Genomic DNA, 21,321 nt, shown 5'->3' with positions numbered 1-21,321 from the left:
GCCTGGGGGATACCATAGACGATCACGTTAGCCATGATTGTGGCCCCACTGCATTTTCAGAAATGGATCAACCAATATACTATCCCATTTTTTTCAGATCTCTTTGTCTCTGAATTTCTCTCAAGTTACTGGATGCTGGCATCCTCTCTTCAGGTATCCTACATCATGGAGCTGTCCTTTATCAAAGTGAGCATACCCCCAGGCAGATTCATTTGTGAAACTGGGTGGAGGCAGGCATCATGGCTGCCTCACTCTTGTGCCATGTGATGGGACATGGACTTGCCCAAAGTCGGAGCTCCAGAAGACAGTGTCCCTGCCTTAGAAGGATCCCCACATTCTGAAAATCTAATAGCATGACTCCAACTCATTGATTTACCGAAGGTAAACAACTATAAACGCCTGAGGGAAGAGATGAAGTATTGCGGCTCAGGCTGCCAATTATAGAGCCACACCCCTGCAAACTGTTTCAGGATAGAAAACTTGTAACGTGGGCCTGTGCTCTGGGATTTCACAATTTAAGATATGCTTGATTAGTGCCTAGAGTTAATGTGCTATCTCAGCACACACATACCAGTTCAGCAAAGAATGCTGGCAGGCCCCAGGCTGTCCCAGACACTGGGTTTCCTGTTTTGTTGCATCAGTCTGAAGCCTTCTGAGGTCAGAGGCAGGGTATTGGTTGATGTTATTGTTGATGATTATCCAAAGGAATGACCACATCATGAACATATTGCACAACGTGGTGTGGGTTTCACTTTTCTTATGGACAAAAGAATTCTGACAACATCCTAACAGCTGTACCAAACTGCTGCCTAGGATAGATATTAAATCAGAGGAGGATGAGAACTCCCTTGTCAACAGAATGGCTTCCATGTGCCACATGTTGGCATAGGTAGGAGATGACATAAGAGCAAAGACAGTTGTCCAGTCCTGACATGAGGGAGCTACCCTGGATTCAGTGAGCATGCAGGTGGTCAAGCATGAAACCCAGACTAGCCAGCAGAAGTCACAGTGAAATCATGACTAAAGAATGTTCCCATGGGGCTACCTCTGCAGACAGTCCCATCAGAGCTGATTCTCACTCAGCACCTAAGAGAAGTGGGCCGCAGAGAACTGCAGCAGCCAAAACGAGGCAGAGGGCAGAGATGTTCACAAAGGCCCTAACACACGCGGAATGGAACGAATGCTTCAAGAAACACTAAGCCTGGCGCGAGGCTCGGAACAGCAGACTGCATGCAGCTGTTAAGGCTGTGTGGAAAGGCGCTGTGGAAAATGGAAATCAAGGAAATAAAGCGGAGATTCTTCATGGCTTGTCAATTATTTTACTCTAAAGGACATTTCAATTGCAATGAAAGGTTTGAATAGACGGGTAGCTACAGTTCCAATGTTTGCTCGCCGTGATGCATAGCATGGCGGCAGCTGCCTACCTATTTTTGTTGTTGGTTGCTTTCAAACTTCTCAGGGTTTTATTAATGTTTTACTTCTCTGCATTCTTTGGGCAAGCTCAAATGATAGTCATTATATTTACCTCCCTAAATTTTACTACTGTTTCTCAGTCCGCTTGTGGGGGGAGTTATTTGCTAATCTAACCTTCACAATCGTCTGTTAAGTGGCTGCTAGGTTTCACCTCAGTCCAGTCTGTGCAAATAGTGACATGTGTAAGCACTCATCAGCTTCTACAGGACACATCGGAGCGTTTTAGCATAAATTAAAAGAGCATAACTAAATTCTTGTTTTAAAAAATGTGAAGTCACTTTATTGCCCCTCTCCAAATTCCTAATGTTGTTAGTGACAGCATATTTAAGGGAGAGCAGCTTGGATTGAAAAGAGAGTGCTGATTTCTGCACATGAGCATTATTTTATAATCATCCTTTCTTCAGTCTTTCTATCTGTAGAATTTTCCTCCATACATATCACACGAGGACCAGAAGCAAAAGGTGATGGTTTATAAAGTATTTTGAGCAGTGGTGTGCCACATAGCATTTGAGGGGGGAGAAATGCAAGGCAAGACCAGACCTCCAGCAAGTTGACACTTTGTCCCTACACATTTTTCCTACTCTAGGAAAAAAAGGAACATTTTTGGCAAACCCAGGTTGAGGGCATCAGACTGGTGGGGCAGCGTGTGAAGAGACAAGCTCCTTCCTGGGTGGGGTTTAACAGGAACCAGCAGAAAGAGAGACGGTCGCAGTGAGACACACAGGTGGATAAAGAGGAATTTTAGGAAAGTTTGTGTTGTATGATCAAGGTTATGTTGATTTCCATGTTTGCAGTCTCTTCTTCAGGAGATTTCAGTGAGCTTCCTTTAAAAAAAAATGTAGAAAGTGAAATACTGCTGCTTGCGTTGAGAACCAAGCAGCCCAGGGCTCCCTGGTATATATTATGCCTTCCCCTCCTGAGCTAGCATATTCTTTCAAGCTAAAAAAGGATGCCCTTTCTGAAGACCCTATATCTTATGCCACAAGGAATTCCACTTCGGGAACGCAGGGCCAGGGGATATCTTCTTTTCCTTTCTGATTTTGGGGACTCTCCAAGAGCTAAAGCAGAAAAATAGTCAACACTAGATGGCCCTAAAACATATACTCTTAATAGTTCAGCCTCTTGTCCGATTACCCTGGGAATAGTTCCGTAGGCATTTCCCAACATACAGTGATGCCATCTCAGCCCCAATTTTTTGGAACTTTCCATGACTAATACTCCATAATTCTAGTTACATGATAGGAATTCATCTTGGTCTGGGTAAAACCCTTAGCATAAGGGCTGACCCTATTTTACAGCAAGTGCAATAATTGTTCGCTACTCTTTCTTCATGAGTAGACCTGCAACAAGATAATCCATTGTTACTGCAAAATTCTCCTGCCCTAACGCTGACACAGGCCGGCAGCGTATGTGTATTGCAGCCTCTTAATAAATATGTGGTGTGTGGATGTACAAATGAACAAAGAAAGGGCTTGGGTTTTGGGCTTTTTTTTTTTTTTTTTTAGCAAAAATGAATTCATCTGGCCAAGTGACCTAAGAATGTGTAGAGATAGAGTTACAGCCCGAATAAATTCCTGTTTGCTCCTTATGCTGTTGGAAGCGGTTGAGGTAAGATTGAGGCATCTCTTCATTAGGAATTCAGCAAGACCAACCTTCTCATTCTATGGAGCAGCACACTGAGTAATAAGAAATCTGGCGTGGCTACAGTATCTTGCACATAGGCTATGCTCAATAAACATTTATTGAATGACTGTCTTGTTACCAAGATTTTGCAGCGATAAGCTTTAGAGGTTTTAGTCTGACCATCTGCTTGAGTGGGATGAGTTGTGATGATGATAGTTCAAATTGGGTTTGTCCTCACAAATTCCTAAACTCCAAGCGAGATAGATGCAGACCCTCTGTCAGAAAATATTGCGGTATCTGGAAATCTATTGCTTTTCAAATGAAAGACACAGAGGTGGGACCATTTCACATTGATGGTTTCAGATGGAACCAGGAGCCCTTGGACACATACCGAAGAAGCTTCCAAAACTGAACTTTTCCTTTTGGAGCACCTCCACCAAAGCTTCCTGGTCATTATCATGGAAAACAAATTACCTTTGGCCAGTTGTGCTAAAATGGCTTCTTGTCAGCTCTTCAGAAGTCAGCTAATTTCTGTCCATCAGTCCTCACTGCCTGAGTGACTTTCCTCTAGTTCATACGAAAAATATGCAGACGGAAAACTAAAACACAGCTCGGGACTTGCCCTCTTATTCCATGGCTGTGAGCTCGCACTGAGCCACATATTCTGTCTACCGCTCCCTTCTGTGCTATATCCCTGCAGACTTCCCGCATGCGTATCTTGTGGAAAATTTCAAGAAAAGCCATTTTCTTGAATAAATACCCTCAACTTTCCCTTGTTCACTAAGAAACACACCCAGATTGGTTGTTTGTTGATGTTTGCTTATTTGTTTCCCTTTTCTTACTGTGGTTCCATAGGCCTTGGGAGGTTTCCCTAAGTGCCATTACTAACTGCTTGCTGCTGGAGAGAAATTGTGACGACAAAGGATGCTTGTTCATGGTCCTCTCCCTTCCCAGTGCCTCTTATCCTCCTTCCTTTTATGCGTCTCCCTTCGACCTCTCAATATTGCATCTTTCATATTTACGGGAGTGTACAGAATTGTTAGAGGAGAAACAATGTGAGATCTACAATTTTTTCCCAACAGATTAGATTTGTCAGTATTCTTTAATCAATAGGAACAAATATCTCATAGATGAGTACAAGTGGATGGGCCTGATACAGCCCAGAGATCACCTGATATCATAAGAAAATTCCTCCAATGGGAAGGACATTGGGTTGGGGTAGAGCAGGGTGTGGAGAGCAGATCAGTTGGGAAGGTGTGCTTCTCTTCTAGGAAGAGTCCAGGAGGCATTGCTTACACATTCACTTCTTGTACCCACCAGCATAACATGGCAACTTTCTGTCCCCCAAGTCTTAACTCTCAGAGCCCCAGTTGTGTCATATGTCAAGTACGGATAATAAATACTCCTCTAACCACCCCACAGAGTAGCTGTAAGAGTCAAGTGAGATTTTAAAGAGCTTTGTCAACTATTATGTGCTTGAAAAAAGGGTTAGTAGAGATTGTTATGCAAAGAGACAATTTAAAATTACTGTAACTATCTGCTATTAGCTAAAAGCATTTAGCAACTTCATAACTAACACCAAGAAAAATGATTAAAGTCTCTGACAAAGAATAATTTCATCTTATTGAAATAGTCTTTTTCTGAGGTGATCTCAGAAAATATAGAGCTATTTACAGAGATAAACAGGTCCTAACTTCCCTTTTTTGAGGCAAATAAAGGGGAAAAAAGCTGAAGTCATGGAAAACTTGAGGGCTGTGTTTGCTAGAACTGGAAAATTTAGTTTATGTTTTTAAAAATGTTTAGATTAGTGGGAAAGGGGTATGATCCTTTCGAAAATAAAACTGTGGTCAGAGAGCTGTCTAGGCGCTAATGTAAAATAGAGAATTTCCTCACAATTAGTCTGTACTGATGGCTTCTGAGGGGTGAGCCTCATCTTGGTGAGGAGTGGCCAGTGGCCTGTTGCCTCCACCAGCACTGCTGGGAAGATGGACTCCTATCACCAGGAACCAGAGGACAGTGCTGAAAGAGGGATAGAAGTTTGGTGGTTCTTTCTACATTTCTTCATAACTTGACATCCTTTTTATTCTTGTCTCATTTCTTCAAATCTCATAGAATCTCTGGGTTCCCAGGCTTGGGCTTTAAATGGTCATGTGGCTCCCGTGGCATCTCATAACTTCTAAATGAGATGGAGAAGGGGGAAAGAGCAAGGCACTAGAATCATGACAGGCCTGGGTTCGAGTCTCAACACTTCCACTTATATCACACTTCAAGGGAAGCTCTGGGTACTTAAAAAATGGCCGCCATGATCATGTATACTGCTTCCAAACCCACAGCCAACTATCTGTTCTCTGAGTCCCCTGACGTATGCTGTCCTTGTTTGCTTCAAATCCATGCCTCTGAAGCTTGTCTCTGACTGACCCCTGGCTGCCCCTCTCCCAGCTCTGACAATAACATGAATTATAGGCTCAACAGACAAAGATCTATGGTTGCGAGATGCAGTTAAGTAGCAAGCTAATTCCCTTCTAAATTGAAAATGACCATCACAGGTATTTTCATGACGCAGTATTTCATTTTAGTGCATTTAAAAAAAATTCTTTCAGGACATGTAAGAAAGGAGAAAAAAGGAAATTGAAATAGGAAACTAAGAGTTTGTGGTGTTCGAATATAAGTAGGCAAGTTAAAGGTACCTGTAATTAAGAAGAGAAAAAGGGCTAAATAATATAGCTGCCATTTATTGAATGCTTATCTTATGCCACACAGTCTGCCAAGTATTTATAAATAAGTTATCTAGTTTACTCATTGCTAAGACCCCATGAGTTATTGGCACTATTATTATTCCTTTTGTATAGCTGAAGACACTCGGGCCTAACGTCACGTGGTCTATCAGTGGTAGAGCAAGGATTCAAACTCAGGTTTGCTTTTCATAGTACAATGTACCTGCTTGCAAGAAGGTCTTCAAAGTCTGTGTCACATCAGAGCCACATATAACCCTGGAATGTTCTATCATAAATTAGAATATTTACGCTGAGTTATTAGAATAAGTTATTTTTATAAAAAAAATGTATGGTAAGTTTGGGGTGCCTGGGTGGCTTAGTCGGTTAAGCGTCTAACTCTTGATTTTGGCTCACGTCATGATCTCAGGGCCATGAAATCGAGCCCTGTGTTGGGCTTTGGGCTCAGTGGGGTGTCTGCTCGAGATTCTCTCTCTCCTCCTCACCCACCACTCTCTAAAATAAACAAATAAATATTTTAATAAAATATATAAGTTGAACAGACCATTAAAGAATAACAAAACAAAATAACAATACTAGTACTTACTCAACGCTTGCCCTATGTCAGGCAGTGTCATAAACGCTTTAAAAGTATCAGCTCATTTTATCCTCATAACAACCTGATGAAGTAGATAATATAATTATTGCCGTTTGACAAATGAAGAGAGCAAGCACAGAGTTAAGAAATGTGCCCAAGTTTACACAGTAAGGAGTCGGGTTAAGAATTGCATCTAGATAGCATTGAATCAGAGGCTACCCTTGTAACCTCTGCCTGTACCAGCCGCCGACTGAAGTTCACTCCTGTGTTCCATTTGCTCTGAAGTCTAATATACAGTGTATTGTCTTGTACAGCTGTAGTGGGAAGCTCTGGCGCATTGGCAGCAGTGACCTGCCCTTCGCCGCTTGTATTTAATACCTGGCTGATTCTTGGTGAAGAAATGCAAGGAAGCAAATTTTTCTTAGAAAACGATTCTTCATGTCTGTGCCCTGTGCAATTGCTGGAGCACTTCACTTGTCTCCCATAATGGACGTACCTGTAACCGACCTTTTTTCTATCTAGAGTAAAATCAGTGGTTCTCAGGAGTCAACTCTCTATCGCATCCTCCCATGCCCCACCTCCCTGGCCGACTCCAAGGACTTGCTCCCCCAATAGGCCTGTTGAGTCTGAAATTGCATACTCTAGCTTAACTTACTGCCATCCATTAGAAACTACACAAAACTCCTTCTTTATCCTTTTTATTGTTTTAGATGACATATTGTAAACCGTCCTGTCCCTTGAGCCATATTATTTTAGATTCTTTAGTGTTGGGATGATACCTATATTTTTCCCGAACTTTTTGAAAGTCACTTTCCTAAGTATTGGGATATTTGTCTGAGTCTCAGAACACTCAGTACCGTTTGTTTTGTAACCTAATTGCCCACTTCTCTCTTGCCCCTCACAGTCTTCCACTTTGCCTTCAGGAACTCACAGTGTCATTAGGCAAACCCCTATATTTTCAGCCTCTTCAGCCAATTGGAATGTTTTCTTTACCTTGTTGCTCAAATTCAAACCTGGCTGTTCCCCAAGGAAACAATTTCCCCTGCAGTTCCTTCAGGAGGTGTTGCTATGGCCCTTCCTCCACTAGACCCAAGAGCAGGGCACGTGCTTCTCTACCTTTTAGGAAGCTATGCTATCACCACCTCCAAATACTATTCTCTGACCCCTACCCTCTGTAGTTCTAACTCGCTTACTCTATTAACCTCAACTCCCAAGAGTCTTTGATCTCCACTGGGACCTCCAATCCATAAACCTGACCACTTTCTTAGTTTTGAACACCTTTCATCATTGTAATCTTCTCTTCACCCTACTTTACATTTCCTTCTCTACACTGAACAACCTGGCCTCTCTCCCTTGCTCCTATCTCCTCTCAAACTTCCTCTAGCCTTGGTTAAACCTCATTTGCCCAGTTCTCTGCCTACTCCAGTCCTGTCCCCAAGCAGCGTAAAGAGGCTGGAAGAAACCCAAAACAAAAGATTTTGTATTTTAACCTTATGAACGCAACTTTGACAAATCCTGCATTGCCCAAGGCCTTTTGCTGGTCTTTCTGCTGGTGCTTGGATGCACCATTTCCACTCTCCTGGCCTTTTCCTTTAATGCTACTTCTTCTTGGCTTCTAGCTCTTCACAAGGCTTCACGCCCCACCCTTGCCCCCACTTCATTCAGATCAAGCTTACATTTCACTTCCTCTGAGAGGCCTTCGCCGATCACCCTCTCTAATGACTCCCCATCACTCGTGATCTCCCTTAAGTTGCTCTAATCACTTATTCTTCTATGATGTTATGTTAAATATTTATTTGTTTTTTAATCATCCTCTTCCCTTCTGTAAAGGGAAAGATCCTATCTGTCTTGTTCACTGTTCTCTGCCTAGTGTCTGCAACAGTCCTATTCAAAGTATGTGCTTAAAAAGTATCTGTAGGATGAATGAATTATTTTGGTCCAGTGTTTTAAATTCTAAAAGAACATGGTCATGCTCTTGAAAGTTCTTGTTGCATTCCTGTTTAGTTCTATGGTAATCTGAACCAGACCAGAATATCCTCTTCTTTATTCTTTTAGCCTAAGAAACGAAACTGTCAATTGCTTAAGTTATATAATATCATCAGTTTCTACTTACTTTGAACAGAATGAGACTGCCAGCAGCCTGTGTCTAGCGTTGGGTTTGGAATTCATATTAGGAAACATCGACCTGGCTTTTTGTTTGTTTTTTTTTTCTAATTGGATATCTGCATGATAGGACTACAATTACATTACCTCGTACCTCACCCTAGTTCCTCCTGTCGGGCACCCATCCTCAAGGTGAGGCATTCTACCCTGGTATGTATCTTCTTGCCTTGCTGTGAGTGGCCAACATTTATAGAAAAGTATTGATGGAAATGTTCCTCCCAAAGGGTTTAGTTTATTTGTAGCAATAGATTTTACAGCCAAATAAGACTTAATCATGTTCTGGGTTCAAAAAATCTGTAATCTTGTAATACCTAGACCATATATTAGTATTTAGCACAGTGCTCAGTAACTGCTTTTTAGTTCACCTACTCCCTCTGTCCAAGAGAGTCCCAATAAATAATTAGTGCTCAAGGAATGAGTTGCCATGCTTCTCCTTATTATTATTATTGTTAGAGAAAAGTCATAAATTTGTAGTTTACTGAAAGCATATGACTTAGCAGCGCAACAGAAGAAATTGGTATTTTCTCTACCATTTCTTTTGACACCTTATAAAACCTCAGTGATATTAATTAATTTCTCATCTTCTACTGTGCCTGCATGCAAAATAAGGATGACCTCTTTCTCTGGAAGCTTCATGACTTAACAAAAAATAAGATACATTGAGTCATTTGAAAACTAAGTGTAAAGGGTAAGCAATGCTTGCTCAGTTCTTTAGACTATTGACCTAGCCATGGAGTTAGTACTGAGATAATAATTTTTGCCCTTTTCTGAAGGGAAAAATAACCATCAGAGTTCGCTAGGCAAGATAGGAAAAATTAAAGAGGAAAGCTGTGGTCCCGAAGAGCAAGCATTCTTATGGAAAGATTAGTGATGGTAATAATACAGCAGCTTGACAAAACCCCATGAAAAACAAAAGTATACATGTCTAACAACCTTATCTATCCCATAACGTATTGTATATGGATCTGGCCAAAGTCACTTTCTCAGCTGACAAGGACATTTTTTTATTAAAACCATGAATACTGTGGTGGGGCTGGGATTTGTTGCCCAGGGCCCCTTCAGGACAGAGCCTGTTATTCTCACAGCCCACGACTATGGGTCCCTCTCCAGGAATTGCCCTCTGCTGAAAGAAGCTGCCTCACCAACACTACGCCACCTCCCTGGATCCATGGGGTTGTTTGAGGTCTTGACCTCTTGCCTCCATTTGATACAACTCTGAAGGACCACCCCACTCATCACAAATTAACTTCACCCTCTGCACATCTCCACTTCCATCACCCCACATGGATGTTCCTGAGGGTTCTTCCCAAAAAACTTCCTGCACACAAATCTCGGCATCTCGAACCTGACATACAACATATACTATGTCTACAGTCTAACGAATAGTTATTATGAGCATTTCCAATTTTATGAGTGTCATCAATTTTATGATGATCACAAAACTCCCGTAACTAAGTGAATTTCCCCATCAACATTTGCCATGCTATGTGATATGGGGCTTATTTCTCAAATGAAAGTAGCTTGAATGACCCCAAAATAGGGGAAGTGCCCTGAGGGATTGGTACCAGTCACAGTTTCAGTATTATACTTCACGATCATTTCCAAAACAGCAGAAAAAGATGGCAACCAATCAGTACTGTCCGTGAGAGGTCAGATGGTGACCAGGGAGACTGTGTGTTTCCCATGGCTGCCATAACAAATTGCCACAAACATGGTGACTTCAGGTGACAGAAATTTATCCTCTCACAGTTCTGGAGGCCAGCAGTCTGAAATGAAGGTTCTGGCAGGGTTGGTTCCTTCGACGCTCTGAGGGAGAACCTGTTCCAGGACGCTCTCCTGCTTCTGGTGGCCCCCGGCAAACCCGGGCATCGCCAGCGTGTGCCTGCCTCTGGTCTCCACATGGAGTTTTCACCTCTGTATGGTCTCTTTTCTTTCTAAAAGGCCAGCAGGCCCACCTTAATCCAGCACAACCTCTCCCTAACTAATTCCATCTGCAAAGGCCCTGTTTTCAGATATGGTCACATTTTGAGGTTCTGGGAGGGTGTGACCTTTTGGGGGGATACTGTTCAACCTGCTACAGAGACCATGAGAGGAAACAAACCAGATTTCCTTACCTGTGGACACTTTTATTTGTGCTATGAATCTTTTAATTAACCTGCTGTCCTTTTTAAAGAAAACACAGTGAGCCAGATGTGTGCAGTGGGCCACGCCCAGTGACAGAAGGCTCCTCAAAAGTTTAATCAATCAGATAATTAGCAGGACCAAGAGGGAGCAGCATGAGTGAAACCAGAGGAAGGATCATTACACAGACTCTGACCATTAATTTTTAGTCATACTGAAAAAGGAGCTTTGGGGAAAAAAAAAAAAAAGGTTTGGAGAGATATTTTATTCACTTCTGCATACTTGATTTTTTAAAGCAAGCTCCGATGAGGTAGTTGAATTCACACAATCAAATCATTTACAGGAAAGGCCAAGAGGAATGCTATACAAATATGTTTAGTTTGGCCATGTAAGGAGTCTCAGGTCCTGGGCAGGGCAACAAGCCTGCCCCGTGGGTTCCAGAGGCCCTGAGAATGACCAGGATGACTGAGTGACTAAAAGCATCCTCCGCCTACTGTTCACTTTCAGTTTTCCCCTCTCAGCCCTTTCGATTATAAAATTACGGAAATTTAATCTAGCAAATGATGGTGAGAGAGCTGGTGGGCAAAGAGGCTTCCCGGCCACACAGAGACACATAAAAGCACACTTAGGAACCTCTCCGTCCATAAGAGATTTTTCTCTTTGCTGTATAAGCCAAAAGGTTTCAGTGGAATATTTATCTTTTTAATAGCTTTTCCCCCCTGAACTTTCTACCACTTGCGCTGATCAATTATCATCTTCCCTGCAAACTTGGAGCTACATTCCAACTTTAATGTGCAGACACTGCAGTGGCGGTTCCACACTTTGGAACCAAGTCCGAGCGAATGAAAGTGCCCAGGAGGGAAAGATAAGAAAAGATCTGGACGCATTAACCTCCCTTACTACACTGCCATGAATCACCAGAACGGAGGGGAAGAGGGGAGTTTTAAGGTGGAACAGATAACATAGCTGATATGCAGTTGGACTTGACTTAAAAAATTGTGTTTGCAAATGATTTGACCTAATATAAAAATTTAAACACCTGTTTTTTGCCAGGCACTATGCTAAATACCGTACTCCTATGTTATCCTTTATCATCTTCAGAGTAACTTTGCAGGATTAGTGTTATAAATTCTATTTTCCATATGAAGAGCATGAGGCATAGTAAAGTTAAATAATTTGCCTAAGATCCCATATGATTTGAACCTAAGTCTGCTTTATGTACAGTAAAGGCATTTGGGCCTGATGACTATATCTAGACTTTATAATAAGATTACTCCCAAACATTATGCCAAAATTATTTATATTAGAAAGGCTACCCTGCCCACAAACTTCAAGGGATGGAAGAGGAATGTTACATACTGTCAAGAAGATGTCCATACGACTGGTGGTATAGAAAAGCATCAGGGCTTTGAATAATGCTGACGGGCCATGGCGCACAGATAGCAGCAGGGTATAGATATTGGGGAGGATGAGAAAGCTCCTTGAAAGGAAGGTCACTTCAGTGTTTGCATTATTGATGAGCTTTACAGAAAAGAGGTTGTGTTAGCCACTGGCGGCCATGTAGTCTTCAGGTTGCCTTATATAGAGACAAATAAGCAAAAAGGAAGCTGGCACTGGTGGCTTTTTGGTGAAAAAAAAAGAAAAAGAAGAAGAAAAGAAACCCCTGGAGCCGTAGCTATAATGTACATATTCATGCATACGTCTGCAACTCCATGTATCTTCAGCATATTGTGAAAACTGATATTCAAAATGGTGATCATGAGACAGCAAGACAATGTTAAATTATGTTTAGTCTATTCTACTCTGGTTAAAAAGAAGGGAAATGGGTATTTATTTTAACAGATTTCACACATACTTAAAAGAAAAAAAAAAACACCCTAAAATAGCAAAGTCTTGGTCCTTACAGGGTTAACGTTCAGCTTTCTGGGAAAACTCTGTCTGCCATAATGACTCACTGTCTAAGAAATCCAGGTAGATTTTACTGTATTGTAATTGCATACATGTTTTTGTAACAAGTCAAATAAGCTCTTCCACTCAGAATTTTGTCCATGCTTTTGTTACTTATAATAGGCTGTGATTGGTTTAATAATCATAGTAGAAAGTCATTTATTATGCTGGATCTATTAACATTTGATTCCTCATTAAGAATATTGCCTTGTCTGCACTTTTATTCTTTCTGCTGACAGTTCGTTTTCACAGTGCTTCTTGATTTAGTTTTATGATTGAAGTTTCAGAAATAAATGTTTTAATTTAATGTTCACTTGGTATAACAGATTTGACCAATAGTTTAATAAAAGGGCACTGTGAGTTCCTGACAGAGAGAGGTTTGCTGATGTCCATTTGGGATGATTTGCACCATGTCCTAATGAAGGTCACACAGAGACCCACTACGTGCCTTTGTCAGGTCCCATCTGAGCATCTGAGCATGCCTTTCTAGGCAAGTTGTGATGATCTCAGTCATCCCAGCCAGGAAGTGTGCTGAGGGGCTGCTGAGGGGCCTGTTTCACAGAGGGTCCCAGTGTTTCTATCTGGCCTCTTCTTATCCCTGCCTACGGAACATTTCCTAGGCTCTATCCCCAATGAACTTCTCCCAATTTCCCAAATAAGCTAATGTGTCTTTTACTTCTGCATTCATGCTTGTCCTTCTCCTAGAAATCTCCATCCTTCCTCGTTCTCCTAATGAACTCCTAGCCATCCCCTGCCAGGTAAAATCCTTCCCCAGGAGACTCCCTCCTCTACCACCCCCAAGTGTCTGTGCATAACTCTGTGAGCGGGTTTAGCTCTTAGTCATAGTTGATCTTGACTGCCCTAAGGGAAGCGCCACCAGGGCAGGCCCTGGGCCTGTGTAGCACTCTACCCCCACTTGCCAGCAGGGAGCCTAGCACAGTTACCTGTTACATTGAGTTGATCTATCAGTTGCATGGCTAAGGTCACATCTTGTGTTAATAACGTAATGTGTTTTGCAGTGGACCAGCCTAGAGGGTAATATCAAGATCTTGATTTTCCAACTTTCCTGCTGGTTTACATCTAGCTGTGATAGATTGAGCTTTTGTTTGTGCTTTTGCCACTAAATTTAGAGATTTACCTTGTGCACAATTTGAAAAAGAAAGAGCAAATACCCATTTATCCATGAAACATTTATTGAACAGCACAGTCTTAGGTGCCAGGGAAAGTCTGCTCTGTGTAGCACGTAATGCTCTCGGTCAGATCAGGCACCCTGATCAAAGCAGGGAAAACAGGCAGATTTTCAGTGGCAGTGTTGATGTGACATGACAGGAAATTCGGCATTGAGATCCAATTTTCCCCACTCTATAAGCCGTCAATAAAATTCTCTCTTGGAGGCTGAATTTCTTAATAAATCCATTTCAAACCATTAACAGAGATTTAAAAAAATATTGTCTCTGCCCTAAGATGTATAGATATAGAGAGATAGAGAGCAAATTTTTTAATCTTCATAACAACACTATGAGGAAGGTATAGTTATTCCATTTTCTAGATGAGAAACTTGAGGCACAGAGAGGTTGTAATTTGACCGAAGTCACACCCTGAAACAGGCAGTGGTTACTAAAGGTTTTTCCCTTAACCACATTACACTTCCCTTCAGTGGTTGTGATAGGGAAAATGATTTACTCCTAATTATTATTTGTAAAGGTTTTATTTATTTATTTATTTATTTATTTATTTATTTATTTAGAGAGAATGAGCCGGGTGGGGGAGGGGCAGAGGGAGAGACTCTCAAGCAGACTTTACGCTGAGCATGGAGTCCGTCACAGGGCTTGATCCCACGACCCTGAGACCATGACCTAAGCAGAAATCAAAAGTCGGACGCTTAAACAACTGAGCCACCCAGGTGCCCTAACTCCACTTACTGAGAGAAAGTTGAGTGAGGCGGTCTTGGAGTGGCCTAGGATGACCTGGGATGGCTTCTTGCAGGTGAGTTTTGAGCCAGATCTTCCAGAAATGGTAGATGTTGGCAAGTAGTCTAGGTGTGGAATGGCCTGTACAAAAGCACAGGGCTGGACTTCAGCAAGACAGGAAGTCAATTGATTTGGCAGGCACATTTGTCTCTCACACTTAACACTTTCTGAGGTCAAAAAGGATGGTCCCAATTTTGAAATAAATACATGAAGTATAGTGGATAGGTTGCTTTTTGCACTGGAGAAAAGTGCAGGTTGGCAAATTTTTCCTAAATACTATCTGGAATTAACTTTAAAGATAATATGTTCAAAGTCACCTCCTATTAACATTCATATTTATTGACCAACTCAGGGCAAAGCATGATTACATAGTATCTCCAAATGAGATAATATCCTCATTTTCTGGGACCTAACTACCTGTTTAAAAATCAGTAATAAAACTGCTGTGATCACAACCAGCCTCTTCGCTCCCCGAGTCAGTGCCACACAATTAAAATAACTGCAAAGCTCAGTTAAACCAGATATTATACTATAGATATAAACGTGTGTGTGTTTGTGTGTGTGTGTATGTGTGTGTGTGTGTGTAGTGAGAGATTTTGAACAGAGATCGAACATGGAGGCATTTCAACAAAGGAAAAAATATTTGGTACAATATGAAAATTAAGCTTACGATTGGAATACCTTTGGAATCTCAAGAGCAGCATACTGATGCCGTGAATATTATGTTTTATTCCTTTACCTACTCCCACATGTAATACTTTATTCTCTTTGAATTTGCTTCTAATGCAGTTTAACCCTGGTTTTGACAGTGTCCATCAACTTAATTTCTTTTATTAATATGAATTCTTCTCTTAGTGAGTACAGCTAGCTAATGTGTTTTTTCCCTTTATCATTTCAAGCAGAGCAAATAGTAAATAAGGAAGGAATATGATTTTCACTTCTGTTTTTCCCAAGTGTAAACAATGAAATCAGAGAATCTGTGCTTGAGTTCTGGAGTCTTGGTATTTGTTGATCTTATGGAATCAACGCCCTTGATTAGCTGTAAGCCAAGCCATCAGGCTGACTTAATTCTATGCTCAGTAAATTAATTCTATTTTACTAATGTGACTAAAAACTAAATTTCATATCAATATAAACACTCATTAAACTGCAAATACCAAGTTGTGCAAGCTGTTGAAAAGACTTATTTTTATTTATAGATGGATTCTGATAAGAATAGCATTAAAAGTGGTTTAGTAGGGAAATGTTAGAGTGATTAATGTGCAGTTGTTTGCATTTTTAATATTTCACTCATATATCAGATTAGTATTTGTGCATACTGTCAGACTTTATTCTGTCCTTGTCAAAACACTTATTACTGCTGACAGGTATAACATATCCACATTAATCCTTAATTTCTTGATTCAATTTTCTAATTGCTTTTTTGGCATGCGATGGTGGCCATTTAGTCTTATGTGATGTATTCATCATATGGTATAATAATGTGCTTTAAAAATTAGATGTGTCATTTAAAGTAACTGAACAAGAAAAAAATGACTTAAGATTGGAAATTTCAAATTTCACTGTACTTAGACAAAGTATTAGGTATTGGTATGTCACACATTTTGGAGATTGTCCATAAATCATAGTCACAGAATGTTAAATGTTGTAAATCATACAACCTATTCGTTCATTTTTCAGTTAGTGAAATTGACTTAGCAACATGCCCAGTATCACACAAATACATGGTAGCAGAGCTGGTCCAAGACTCTAGTTTTCTGAACCCTGGTCAGGAATGAGGCAGGTGCATGCATGTGACTTTTAAAAGGGGTATCTTAAGTTCCTTCCTACATTAACGGCCAAGCTGAAGGAATGAGATATTCTTTGTCTTCTTAAGCTGTATTTTTAGCAGTATCATAAGGTGCTTAAAAACCAAGATACTAGAATCAGACAGATATGAGTTTCAGTCTGTCCCTGGATCTGCCCCTCCCTCACTGTGTCACCCTGAGAATATTATCTGACCTTTCTGAATCTTAAATTCTTCATCTTATAAAATAGAAAATAATATAATAATGCATGTAAAATGCTTAACACAGCACTTGAAACCTAGTAAGTACTCAACGAATGTTAGTTAATATTATTTTTCAATGTTTTATTATCCCCTTAATGTATTTGGAGAAAGTGATCAGGCTACCATGTCAATTTCATTTATTCTTTGATTCACTCACTTATCATGTGAAACATGTACTCTAATAAATGGTATAGGAAAAGCAAAGAGGAATCCAACATGATATCTGGCTTGGTGGAGCAGGAATCTAACAGAGACATATGACATATGCATCAATAGCTAGAGTAAAAGAGTGGGAGACATAAGTCCCCAAAGGTGGCACAGGCACCATGCTTAGGCATTTCAAAGAGAGAGAGTAAGTGCAGGGACAATGGGGATGAATAAGAAACTGGGCCTATCCTCAAAGAGATTGTTCCAGTGGGATGATAGGGTATTTATGAGTGTCAGTCAAGGTGGAAAATGGGGAGGGCCATAAAAGGTGCAATTAAAGGACTAAGGGAGAGAGACTCAATACCTCAGACCTAGGAAGGATTCATGGATGAGTTTTCTGTGAGGGATGAATAATTTTAGAAAAATTAGAGGCCTATAAGAAAGATCTCCTAGACAGTAGGGATGTTATGAGTGAAGACGGCACAGATTCTGGAAACCCTGGGCACAGTTGTTGAATAGTGAAACTTACATTAACTAAAACACAGAGCTTGTGCTGAATAAAAGATGATGTTTGACAAGAGCACGGCCATCCTGAAATGCCATTTTGGACTCCATGTTACAGAGATCACCAAGGACCAGCCATCAGACCATTTTGGCCCATAGATGTCTTCTTTTGACAGCAACAATTTTGAGATTTAATGTCTTTAAAGAACTCTTATACTTTCCAGTTCACTGTAGTACCCACTACTTTTTGTTGTCTTATTCTGGAAGTTAAGACAGTCTTCTTACCTACTATAGGTGTAATGCAGAGTGGTTAGGCATACAAGCTCAGAAGATAGGTTACATTGTTCCAAATCATGGCTTTGTCACCTATTAGGTCTACAACTCTAATTACGTTCCTTCAACTCTCTGAGCTTCAGTTTCATTATCTGTAAAATGGGAATAGTTCCTAGCTCATGGAGTAAGGTTAAACTCATGTAAACATGTAGCACAGCACAAGGCATATCGTGAGCATTTAAGAAATGTTAATAGGTAACAGGTATTAAATTACCTACCTGGGCCTTCAGGAAATTTGAGTCTGCAGCCTTACTTTGAAACTAGTGAACGTTTTTGAGAAGGAAACATTTTTTTTTTTTAATCTTCTGGGGCCTAGAGTATTAGACTACTTAAATTTTTAGGACTAGTCCAAGGACATCAAATAATTCTGTTAAATCCTCAGCCACTGGGGTGAGGGTTTCCAGTGATGGGACTTCAGTGTGACTTCTGGAAGTGAATCACTCATTCATGTACTAACTCTTCGAGTGGGCCAATGGAGGAAGGAACAAATATGTAGCCCACTTTGCCCATTGATCTTCCAGACATCCCATGATTCTTCCAAGTACCAGTTTCCCAGGCTACGTCAGATGGTGGCCTCACTTTCAGAATATTTCTTTTCAGTCATTATAAATTTTAAGAACTGTCGCCTTGGAAATCCTTATGATTCCAGACGTTTCTCTGGTAATTTGCTTGTCTTCAATAGCTGAAAAATGAAAAGAGATAACACAGAATTGTTGCCTCTAAAAACGAGAACTTGAAAATATGAGTACAATAATTTCAAAAACACTAGAGTGAACAAAACAAGTCTCTTTCACTCTAAAAATGCTGTGTGCTTAATAAACAAGGACTGCTAATTATATAACTGTCAATGATATTTTCTGGCATGGTCTAACACCAGCTTCTTATGATACAACAAATACGAAACTGCCTGAAAGTAAATCACAGTCTCTGAGTGCTATGGGCAAACAAACCCATGCCTTATCTCTTTCAAAGGCAGCCATGGAAAATGCATGATAAATTGCACAGTTCAGTGAACATGTTATGTCATTGTGAAATGATTTTGATTCATGGTTATGTATCTATTGCTAAACAACTGGCAAACCTCAAGGTATCAGAAATATTGTTCTTAGGGTTTTGCTGTTTTCTGTTGCAAAAATCAAGTGCTATAAATTGGGGTTTTTTTTCTTTTTTTTCTTTAAAATTCTTTGTTGAAAGTGAGATTTGCCACAAATTCTTTGGAAATAATTTTTTAAGTTATGTGAATTCTTGTCAGAAGCGTCGAAGAGCTGTGCTAGTCACTAATATTTTTAACATAATGAATAATTCATATTTTTGCTAATATCCTTTTATGAAAATTTTAGAGCCAAAATAGAAGTTGTAAGCCAATTTGATTTTAAAATGGAATTATAATCTCTTTTCTTATAGTTTATCAATATAAAGAAATTTCTGAATGTTTTCTGTACAATTGCAGCAGAATTAAGAGTAGGGAATTATTGTAAGGACGCTTTTACAGAAGTGGCTTGTATACAAACATAATTCCTTTTCTGTGGTCAAGATATTTTACTACACTCTTCATCTCTTGCTGATTCTCTGACGTTAAATAATTAAGCCATTTTCTACCTGAAATTTACAGGTATTTTTTGCTAATTTTTCTCTCAGTTGGTACTTTTGGCATTAATAGCAGAAAGGTAGCCCAACAACACAATCAACCGATGTACTCTCAAATTGTTTCCTGTTTTTCTAAACCCCCTAAACCACGAACCACTGTTTCTCAACTGTTTTTGTTATTGTTTTGTTTTATTTTGTTGTAATCATAAACTTACTTCTCATTTTTGTAATCAAATATTTTAACATAAATTTGGATATTTTGAATAGTTCCAATTATCCCATTGAGAGCTTAAAAACAAAACAACAAAGAAAACCTTGCCTGATGGTAGAGAGGATAAGTATTTCTTAGGTATATTAAAGAGGATTTTAATATTTCTGGTATTTCACCATTATTTAAACCTGAATTCATTTTATTTTCTCCTAGTATATTTTAACCAATTGACCTTTCCATATACTTTGCATTTATTAAATTAGAATAAATTTCAGAAGCCTAGAAATATGGTTCAAAACATTCATAGTATTTTTCTGTTAGCCTTGGAATATGACAAGCCTATTCTCTAAATATTTACATCATGGGAGAATATCTATGTACTTATGCTGATTTTGACTTAACATTTTCAAAAATAAGTCTGTTAAATTAAATGTAAGCTTTAAAGTGTAAAACCGTAGATCATGTAACTTGATACAAGTATTGCAACATGGCTCACAGCATATTCCTGGAAGGTTTTTATGCCCTTTACCTCTGCCATCATGGCCACTTTCACCTTTATATTGAAAACCCCCAAAATGTATCTGTATGAGAATAATTTTAAAACATGAGATTTATGTTGCTATAAAGGAGAAATCCTTTATAACCACATAAAACTGTTGTCACCAGAAATTTCAGTCTAAGTTTTACACGAAAGGGGACATATTTTATATTTAATGCCTCGTTAAACTTTCTGGAAATGGCAGTATTCTAAAATATTCTTGGTGAATGACTACATATGTCTGTATTTCTTCTGAAAAGTTCAAATACAATCAACAAAAAAGACCAAACAAATCATTTGTTCTAATCATTAAACCAGTGGCCTTTTTTTCCTTGATTTTGTCTTCATGCATAGATGTTGCCTTGACATGTCAGCCATGTCTCACTTGTAGGTTTTTCAGGGAAGTAGCCCAATTCACCTTTCCTTTTTTTTTTTTTTTTAAGATTTTATTTATTTATTCGACAGAGATAGAGACAGCCAGCGAGAGAGGGAACACAAGCAGGGGGAGTGGGAGAGGAAGAAGCAGGCTCATAGCGGAGGAGCCTGATGTGGGGCTCGATCCCATAACGCCGGGATCACGCCCTGAGCCGAAGGCAGACGCTTAACTGCTGTGCCACCCAGGCGCCCCCAAATTCACCTTTCCTATGCTAAAATGATATCCTCACTGTTTCAGAGGTGACATTCTATTTACCCCTAAATTCCTTGTGCATGTTTGTGTCCACACGTGTGTGCATGGAATATGTGTGTTCGCATACCTGTGTGCTTGCACATGTGTTTGTGTACACGTGTGCGGGTGCACGTTTGTTTGTACATGCACACATATGATAAACTACACTGTGTGGTGAAGATGATGGACGCAGGAGGCAGCCTGCCTGAGAATAAATCTCAGCTCTGCTCCTTCCTAGTTATATACATTTGAATAGGTAGTTTTAACTTTGCTTTAGCGTTCTTACTGTAAGATTTAAATAAGCTATTGTATGTAAAGAATTTGGACTACCTAATTCATAGTAAGTACTTAATACAATACTAGCTATTACTACTATAATCGTTATCATTATTTTCATTTACTCTATTCCTAAGGTCATATTATTTATACAAATGCCTTAGTTGGTGATTATGACATACGTGTTTCACTGAAGTGATATTAAAGATATAGTAACAAAATATTTTGGGTTGTGAAAATTTAATTATATAAACTGTATTGTGTAGTGTATCATCGGTGGCAGGAAACAATAATGAGAAAGCAACAAAAGTTGCATAACTTTGTGGTTCACAGACAAATAGAGTGACATGCATTCATTTATTCAAATGTCAGCACATCTCTTTTGTGCCAGGATTTGGTGCT

The 21,321-nt window shown here is 39.8% G+C and overlaps 1 protein-coding gene across 3 annotated transcripts in view; it reads left to right on the top strand.

Annotated features, from left to right (window-relative positions):
* The window catches only part of ATRNL1 (attractin like 1), a 747,087-nt gene that overhangs the window by 619,758 nt on the left and 106,008 nt on the right, over positions 1-21,321 (top strand). The window contains exon 29 of one of the 3 annotated variants that reach the window (XM_087862669.1): positions 98-2,984. The exons of the other annotated variants lie outside the window; for them this stretch is intronic. Coding sequence (XP_087718795.1) covers positions 98-190 — 93 coding nt within the window. The 3' untranslated portion in view covers positions 191-2,984. Of the gene's footprint in view, positions 1-97; positions 2,985-21,321 lie in introns of those variants that run through there. 3 annotated transcript variants of the gene reach the window in all.

The sequence above is a fragment of the Ursus americanus genome, chromosome 6 (genome assembly GCF_024610735.1).
Source record: "Ursus americanus isolate L20-20 chromosome 6, mUrsAme1.1.p, whole genome shotgun sequence".
NCBI lineage: Eukaryota > Metazoa > Chordata > Mammalia > Carnivora > Ursidae > Ursus > Ursus americanus.
The sequence above is the reverse complement of the archived record's forward strand: the minus strand, read 5'-3'. Positions and strand labels throughout refer to the sequence as shown.